Source organism: Erpetoichthys calabaricus, chromosome 15 (genome assembly GCF_900747795.2).
Source record: "Erpetoichthys calabaricus chromosome 15, fErpCal1.3, whole genome shotgun sequence".
Classification (NCBI taxonomy): Eukaryota; Metazoa; Chordata; class Cladistia; order Polypteriformes; family Polypteridae; genus Erpetoichthys; species Erpetoichthys calabaricus.
Genome location: NC_041408.2, coordinates 40,990,182 through 40,999,775, shown reverse-complemented (window position 1 = coordinate 40,999,775; position 9,594 = coordinate 40,990,182). Strand labels below are relative to the sequence as shown.

Genomic DNA, 9,594 nt, shown 5'->3' with positions numbered 1-9,594 from the left:
TAACGTTGCGCCACGGTATGTGGTTCGTTTATTTGACAGCATGTAGATTGGGGTAATTACATTCACGGCATTCGTAGTCTGAATCACAATCTGATTGTATGGGTGGTTACCTACCAGGTAACGCTTGTGGTTGGTCAGCAAGTCGGCTAACATCCGCCTCGGTGCCCTCAGTTGTGAGAAGCAGATCATAGAATGGTTAAAATAGTTTACTGTCAAATAATGCAACGAGTACGCGACACGTGTTTCGCCCTAATTCTGGGCTCATCAGGCGTACACACTCACTGCACTCCCTTACGGGAATTGAACCTCGGACGTCAGCGCTAGAGGCGAAGCCCCTAACGTTGCGCATAGGCGTGTGGTTCGTTTATTTGACAGCATGTAGATCGGGGTAATTACATTCACGGCATTCGTAGTCTGAATCACAATCTGATTGTATGGGTGGTTACCTACCATATAACGCTTGTGGTTGGTCAGCAAGTCAGCTAACATCCGCCACGGTGCCCTCAGTTGTAAGAAGCAGATCACAGAATGGTTGAAATTAGGGCGAAACACATGTCGCGTACTCTTTGCATTATTTGACAGTAAACTATTTCATGAATGTAATTACCCCGATCTACATGCTGTCAAATAAATGAACCACACGCCGTGGCGCAACGTTAGGGGCTTTGCCTCTAGCGCTGACATCCGAGGTTCGATTCCCGTAAGGGAGTGCAGTGAGTGCGTACACCCGATGAGCCCAGAATTAGGGCGAAACACGTGTCGCGTACTCTTTGCATTATTTGATCATTCTATTTCTTTTTGTTATGACCAAATAACTCAATTTTGTCTCATCAGTCCAAAGCACTTTGTTCCAAAATGAATCTGGCTTGTCTAAATGAGCATTTGCATACAACAAGCAACTCTGTTTGTGGCGTGAGTGCAGAAAGGGCTTCTTTCTCATCACCCTGCCATACAAATGTTTTTTGTGCAAATTGCGCTGAATTGTAGAACGATGTACAGATACACCATCTGCAGCAAGATGTTCTTGCAGGTCTTTGGAGGTGATCTGTGGGTTGTCTGTAACCATTCTCACAATCCTGCGCATATGCCGCTCCTGTATTTTTCTTGGCCTGCCAGACCTGGGATTAACAGCAACTGTGCCTGTGGCCTTCCATTTTCTGATTACATTCCTTACAGTTGAAACTGACAGTTTAAACCTCTGAGATAGCTTTTTGTAGCCTTCCTCTAAACCATGATACTGAACAATCTGTTTTCAGAACTTTTGAGAGTTGCTTTGAGAATCCCATGCCGTCACTCTTCAGAGGAGAGTCAAAAGGAAGCACAACTTGCAATTGACCACCTTAAATACCTTTTCTCATGAGTGGTCATGCCTGTCTATGAAGTTCAAGGCTTAACGAGCTAATCCAACCAATTTGGTGTTGCAAGTAATCAGTATTGAGCAGTTCCATGTATTCAAATCAGCAAAATTACAAGGGTACCCAAATTTTTGCACAGCCAGTTTTTCACATTTGATTTAATTTCATACAATTAAATTCTGCATCACTAAAAATCTTTGTTCGGAAAACACCCCAGTACTCAGATGTTCCTAGGAAATGAAAGACATACCACTGTTATCTTTTTTTGTTGAAAGTAAATTATTATGCAGGCTAAGAGAGGGGTTCCCAAACTTTTTCATATGAATGTAAGTCAGTGGATAACTGATGTTCTATACTATTTGAACTTGAACCAAATCAAATTGTGGCTTAGAAGATTTGTTCAAAACTTTTTAAAACTATGGCAAGATCTAATTAATAAAATATTAGAATAAGGATGTATATTGGAGAAAAGGATATTCTCCCTTTTCTATTGTTTTTTTGTTTGTTTGTTTTTTATTTTCCCATGCTGTTGTCTCTCCTCTCTTTCTCTCAGGTAGGGATTGAATTCTGTTTTGTTAAGTTTGACTTGACTGCATTAATTTTTTCTTCTTCGTTGTACAAGTTTGACTTGATTGTATGGAATGTTATTTGCCTCCAATAAAATTATAAAAAAAAATTAATAAGTACATGTTTTACACATCTCCTAGAAGAACCAAAGCTAACACTGAAATGTTGTGGGTGCAGTTACAAAATGGCTTAAAGTCTAACTGAATAACAGTCAGTTTCCTGAAACACATGCTTGCATGGCCACCACAACCACAGGGAAGTGTCCATTCCCATAATACAGATTAGATATATAGACAAGAGATTCTCATAGTGACACAGCAGAAAAAATGTGCATTGCACAGCTTTGTGGTCTATTAGAAGCCACATTTCTAACGGATATAAAACAATTACCATTCCCTAAAGTCCTCACATCAACATCTTCCCTTCCTGATGATGAAAAATTAAAACCTGATGAAAAAATAAGAGCAAAAAATTTTTTTAATAATGGAAATGCACATTCTGTAAATATCAAATATCAAAATGGCACAATACATATTATACTATATTTAAAAAACTGTATTTCATTACCTATTATTTGCAATTATCGGATGAAATCAAATGCAAGATTTAAATATTAATTACATGCTAAATAAATTCTGAAAAAAAACCAAATGTGTTAAAAACAGAAAAAAGCTCCAATTTTAATGTGTCCCTCTAATATCAAAATTAAAAAGAAAATAAGTGCAAAGCTAACACTAAAACATAAGTCATCTTGTGTAAATTGAACGTTATGAGTGACTGCTATTAATAAAAAGCTATTGTATATACAAACTAAAACACCACCAACAAACTTTTTTGGGATTCACTAAAGCCAAGATAATCCCTGCTAGACTAAACTTTATATTAGACTGACTGTAGTCTTCAAACTGCTATGGTCCGCCCTGTAAGGCTAGTTGCCACATTCAATACAAGAGAATCACTAAATTCTTACTGGCGTGTTGATAAACACTTCTTAAAATGCTCTGTATTCTAAACTAGAACATCTCCAAACATTAATGCATTCTGCGGTCTTCTCTATCTGTGTGTTAATTAGTGATTCTGAATTATTTAGGCATGTTCAGGAATGGCACTTGAGTGGAGATCCCTTTTCTGTCTATACTAACGAAAGTGGAATGCAAGAATATCAAAAAGTCAGGCAAGATGAACGACCAGAAACTTTCTGATACAATTAAGAGCAAAATACAGGTTTACTTTTTAAAGAATCCTAGGTCCTCCCTGCGTGGAGTTTGCATTTTCTCCCAGGTTTCAGTGTGGGTTTCCTTCAGGTGCTCCAGTTTCCTCCCACAGTCCAAAGACATGCAAGTTGGTGGAGTGGTGATACTAAATTGGCCCTAGTGTGTGGTTGGGGTGTGTGTGTGTGCTCACCCTACAATGGACAGGTACCCTGCCCAGGATTTGTTCCTGCTTTGCACCCTATGTCCAGTACACCCTGCAACCCTGGTCAGGACTAAGTGGTTTAGAAAATGACTGCGCGTAATTGTATTTTCTTCCTAAATAAGTGAATACATTGCAGTTGACTGAAATTGGGAAAGAAAAAAAACTTTTCTTGATAGCACATACCATCAGCTTTAAAAGTGGCTAACAAATGCTCCGAAATTAGCTCTTCTACTGAAGATTCCATTTTTCTCTCGCCATCTATTACCCAAGGAGTCTGTGGTAAAGTTCTTGAATATTTATTATATCTCCCTATAGGCAGAAAAATCTCACATTAGTGCAACACGTTAAAAAATAAAAAAAATTGCAAAGTTTGCTGCAGTGAATTATTACTTATAAGACCTGAGGGCCATGCATGAAGATGCCAAATGTCATCATTTTTTAAAAAAAAAAAAAAAAAAAAAAAAACAGCTGGGTTTTACTGAGATCCTTACCTGGCAGGGAAGCCAGTATAATGGAAGGGCAAAGGGAGGCAACCTATTTTGACTATTTGTCTCCCCAAGATACTACATGGTAGAATCTCACGGTTACGATACTTGTACGGACACTTGCACAACATGCTAGGAATTGTACTCCCACAGGGCAGCCCTGTTGCATTCAGAGCATGCCACAGGGATTTATGACACCTACTGTGCGGGGCTTTCACCTGACTCAGAAGTGCAAGGGACTAGTACAGGAAGTACCCCAAATCTTGCATAAGAGGACCTGTACGACCCTCTGCAAACAGTCAAAGTCAAGACAGGACCTGGGCAACACTTGCATGGGAAGAGTAGAGGGGGGAGGAAAGAGACAGAGAGTTATATTGCTGTGCTAACTTGTATTGGCAAGACCGAAACCTGTCAAAGATATTCTGTTAAATAAAAGATTGAGTTTTGAGCCCAGGACTATGGCTATACAATTGTGTCTATAGTTTGGGGCTCTGTGGGGCTCCCTAGTGGTCAGAACTGAAATATGACGTTAAGAAGATACTACAAATGACTTAAAAGGGGATAGGGGAAAATAGGGGAACAACATGCCTTTGTCCTACCTGAACCATAAACAAACTATAAATTATTCCAGGATGGAGACAAAAGTTCTTGTCTGGACTGGACCCCTTAATGGAAGAACTGCTGGACTGGAGATATGGAGAAAAATTGCCACCATGCTTCAGATGAGAAATGAAAGTGAAGTTCCGACTCTCTGGGATCATAAGAGATCCCTGGTCATCTCTCAACAAGAGTAAGGTGTTTCCGAATATCCTGGCTAAACTGCCCATCCGGCCTGGTCATTCTTGTCCCCTAATCATCCCCAGTCCCATTCTGGCTAACAATCTCCATTCTCTTCACCACTAATAGCTAGGATATAAAATACTAGGTTAGAAAGATGCTATATAAAAATAATTAACATTTTATTATTAACTATATTCAGGATGAACACTGTTCTGCTCTAAGACTTAATTTATGTTGCAAAAAATTGACATAAATGTCTGGATTAAGTAGGGGTAAATTGTCTTCTGTAAACCAAGTTACTTTTAATTTCAAATACCATCTAATTATAATGTTTATCCAACAGATGTAACACCAAAATTAATACACAAATTAAATTCCAACCTCACATTACATCTTAATTTTAAGACTGGTTGATTTTCAACATTTTTAAGACAACACAGGGCAAAAGCAAACTGCTTGAAGCACTTACCAGCCACATAGACTGGAGCATGAAGGCACTGAATGTCCTCAACAAGGCACTTTGAAACTGGAAATCCAGGAGGACAAGAATATTGCCTAAGAGAAGAAAGAGGGGCATTTAAGTCATAAAGTAGTGCACTTTTTGCTTGGATGCTTTTCCATAATTGTAAAATGTGAACAATAATATAAACATCTTAAAATCATTTAATTTAATAGTTTCTCAAATCCCATCGCAACTAAGGTAGCATGTTAAATTCTTCGTATTCTATGTACTCTTACGTGTGTGAATCAGTACATGCTTCTTAAACGGGCTTTCTCTTATGCCGACAGGACACAGAATACATTACATTCATGATGTTACAGCTCCCTGAACAATTTAAATACTAAGATGTATACTTGATATCATTTTCATGATGATAGAAATTAAAACATGTATAAAACATTGAGGCACGTTGGTGCAGTGGTAGCAATGAGCTGGTGCCCCTTCCAGAGATTGTTCCTGCCTCCCGCAAGATGCTTGCTGCCCCATGCACGACCCTCGATACAATAATTTATTGCAGCAGTACTGTCTCTTTCAAACGTACTAACCCCTGACTCCTGTCCTTCCTTTTCTTTCTCCAAATAACCAATCGCCAAACAATCCAACCAATTGCCAAACAATCAGCTGTTTAATAAATGTCAAGCCATCTGTAAGCTTAGAACGCAGATTCTTCAAAACTTTTAAGGAACATTGAAATATCTTTGTAGTACATGTTTAATTACTCCATCCATCTATCCATCCATTGTCGCGCCAGCCCCAGTAAGCATATAGCGCGAGGCAGGAACAATCCCTGAACTGGGCGCCAGCTCATCTCTACCGCTGCCCACCATTCACAATATATATATATTATTTAAATGAATTTTAAAATGTCTCTGTATAATGTAATATATATATACTTTAATGCATTTCATTTTTAAAATGATATCAAGAGCTCCACAAAGATAGCACCTAGAAATCTAAATCTACTTAGAACCCAGTTGTCATCATCTATAAATATGCGCTCTCAATTGAATTGAATTCCTTTATTGTTATTGTATGGTACAATGAGATTCAATATGCAAATGCTCCCTAAACTTATTCTCCTATAAAATGTTAAAATAACAACAACAATAATAATAATAATATGATAAAAAACAGTAAAAAAATATACAATATGAAAGCATATGTGGCACAGGTTGTGCAATATTACAACTGTAATGCACGTTTACAGTGAGGCAATTGTACTTATAAGTACAAACAGTTCTACCAGGAGCACTTGATGAACTGACTGAGTGCATTTAAAGCTCTTGGGATGAAACTGTTTCTGAGCCGTGAGATCCATACAGGAAAGGCTCTGAAGCATTTGCCGAATGGGAGAGGTTCAAATAGACTGTGCGCATCGCTGAGGCAGCGTGCACTAGAAGCTCTATCTCGATATTTCTCCCTGCTCTTGACACAATCTGCAGTAGAGCTTTCCAATCAGCTGCTGTAGAGCTGTGATTCCACACTCAGATACAGTGGGTTAAATACTCTGTGTGGTGCACAGAGAGGAACAACACTAAAGCAGCTACAGTATTTGGAATAGTCTGGATATTCTGTGCACCATTATATGGTTACGGGTTGATTACAATTAGATGCCTTAAACTAATAAATGATATGCGGTTAATTTCAATGTATTTGATAAAACCACATCAGGGATGTGAATCTAAAAAATAAAGGGAAACCACACAGGAACAGCAGCACTGCTTTGAGGCTGGGTGCTGCCAGTTTGTAAAACCGAGCCGAGAACTTGCGTACGCAAGGGATTGACCTGCCGTGAAAATGTGTGTGGTTTTACGCCAAGTTTAGTTTTTATACATCGCAATGTGAGCGTGGAAACGGGCGTACGCACTGTAATCCTTTTTATACATGAGGCCCCTGGTCCTTATCTTTGTCAATACCTTACAAAAACACTTTTGTATGCTCTAACTTCTTTTATAAGTTATTTGAAACTGTTTGTTAAAATATGCATTTTATACCTGCTGTTGTAATTGCACATGAAAGGGCATATACATTTCAAGTAAACATTTTATTTTACAGTTTCCCCAATTATACCTGCAACATGATTACAATTATAGAGAAAAACAAACAATAGCAAAAACTGCACGTTCAACTACAAAGAACACCACATTTTTAGAGTCTATGTAGTGTTTTCTTTCAATCTACCATTTTAAATTGCCCAGAAGAAGAATCATTCTACAAATAAACTATTTCAAATGCCTATGTTATGAACACATATCTAGACATGCTATAGTGTTTGCTAGGCACATTCTTTCCTCATCTGTGTGGGTTTCCTCCACTGGCATCTCTAGTGTAACCAAGTGTGAGTGAATGTAGGTTTTTGCATGTCTGTTTGCACTACAAATGACTAGCATTTCATCCTCGAGGGATTTCTGCTATGTACCCAATGCTGCTGAAACAATCCCAGCTCCCAATAACCCTGTGCTAGAATAAATGGTTTAAGAAATAGGATGGAAGATTGAAAAGGATTACATTCTATGCCTGTCTGCTTAATAAAAACACAGATAATTCAAAGTCAGTCTGATATTCAAAGCACTTTCAAACTGATTTTATTTTTTAAGTTTCTTATAAATAATAGTATTATTAAAACTAATAATCCTGAACAGTATTACCCATCCACGTTCTTCACTTGCTCAGTATCATCAATATCCAAAATCTTTTTTTTTTTTTTTTTTTAAAGAAACCAAAACCTAAAATATTATGCATAATGCATAGCAACTATATTTGATCTGATAACACTGTATTTTCAGTAATGACACAGAAATGAAATCCTAAATTGTTATTTCCCTAAAACTATATTTTCCCCTAAGAAGTCCCCACTCTCCTCATCTTGTTTCTGGATGTTCAGGCGACCATACCAAGAAATCAAAGAAAGATCTGAAATCAGAAATACTTGCGGAAATCCTCTTCTTTGATCTTCTCCAAGGCTTTTATCACAGCCATTCTGGTGAAGACTGACTGCAAAGACAAAGCAACATGAAGACAGATTAATTTTCTTAGAAAAAAGGAGGCTATGAAATAAAGGATGTGGCAATTATAACATGATCTCAACTAAGAGAACACCCAACACACATAATCAGATTTTAATGAAGCAAAACTCATAATAATCTTTATATATAATCTTCATTTGGATCTTGATCTTTGTTTGTCCGCGAATTCACTGCCTTGTGTGGTGTTCCTGCTGTGTTCAGTAGAGGGCAGTAGTGATGGAGGAGGAGAGGAAGTGAGGGGGAGGATCGTTGGATGAGGTTGGAATGTGGTGATTAAAGTAGATTGAACTAAAGGAGACTACGTGCTGTTTGTACTGGCTGAATACACAACACCTTGGTTGTTACTTTTGTTTACAAACACTGTCGATAGCACTCTTTGTGTTTAGATCTGGCGTCGACACCGTGCTTTGTGTTTAGATCTGGCGTTGACACCTGCTTCGTTGTCAAGACTGTGGTTTTTTGTGTTTCTATCGACCGTCGTTGGCAGCACTTCGTCCAAATCGAATGTTCACCCACTTCTTGGAGTCAGCAGTCAGAGTATATAAGTCGGGCACACTTCTGTGATTTTCCATCAGTTGGCGTTTGGAGTTCAAGAAAGAAGCATTGGTTCTTCCTTACTCTTTGGATTGCCACAAAGCAACCTGCGAGATTGGAGAAAGGTTGAGAAGAGATCGTGAGAGGAAACGACATGAAAATGAGACGGACTGTGAACGGAGAGAAGCAGAAATGCTCCTCCACCACCACATAATTACTATTCGGACAGTGATTCCGAGTAGGCCGTTCCTATCAAACCAATGTCCAAGGGTTTTGTTTTGTAATTTTGTTTCCCTTATAAAAAATCATAATGCTGTGCGACGAAGGGCCCAGTTCACGACTGGCAGCCGCGTTTAAACAGGGAGCCCTTCACAGACAACTTTAACACACGCAACGTAGTTGGGCGCACATGGCTAGTAATATTAATAATACTGAATCTTGCATTTTTATTAATAGTAAATTGACCTATAAAATTAACCACTTAACAAAAAAAGTGCATGTATTGGCATTCCAGTTAAACTCACCATTAAGGGCCCAGTCAACTTGTGCTTCTGTGGAAGGTTTTTTATATATTTTGCATATATATTTTCTCAAACACACACACACAATCACAGAGCAAATTATTAAAAATACACGTACACCTGCTAATCCTAATAAGTCAATTATGTGACAGCTGCGCAATGCATAAAATCATGCAGGTAAAGGTCAGGGCCTTTAGTTAATATTCACATCAAACACCAGAATAGCAATGAATGTTGGAGGCAGACAGGCTGGTTTGGGAATTCTTGCAGCAGCTGATCTCCTAGGATTTTCAAGCACAACAGTCTCTAGTGTTTACTCTAAATGGTGCAAGTGGCAGTTTTGCATAAAAAAATGCATTGTTTATGAGAGAGGTTAGAGGACAATGGCCAGACTGGTTCAAGCAAACA

The 9,594-nt window shown here is 38.3% G+C and overlaps 1 protein-coding gene across 1 annotated transcript in view; it reads right to left on the bottom strand.

Moving 5' to 3' along the window:
• Positions 1 to 9,594, bottom strand: part of pus10 (pseudouridine synthase 10) — a 127,606-nt gene that overhangs the window by 39,717 nt on the left and 78,295 nt on the right. The window contains exons 9-12 of the mRNA XM_051919333.1: positions 8,035 to 8,099; positions 5,073 to 5,158; positions 3,522 to 3,647; positions 2,313 to 2,369 (exon numbers count right to left, since the gene is read on the bottom strand). Of these exons, the coding sequence (XP_051775293.1) occupies positions 2,313 to 2,369; positions 3,522 to 3,647; positions 5,073 to 5,158; positions 8,035 to 8,099 (334 nt within the window). The remainder of the gene's footprint in view (positions 1 to 2,312; positions 2,370 to 3,521; positions 3,648 to 5,072; positions 5,159 to 8,034; positions 8,100 to 9,594) is intronic.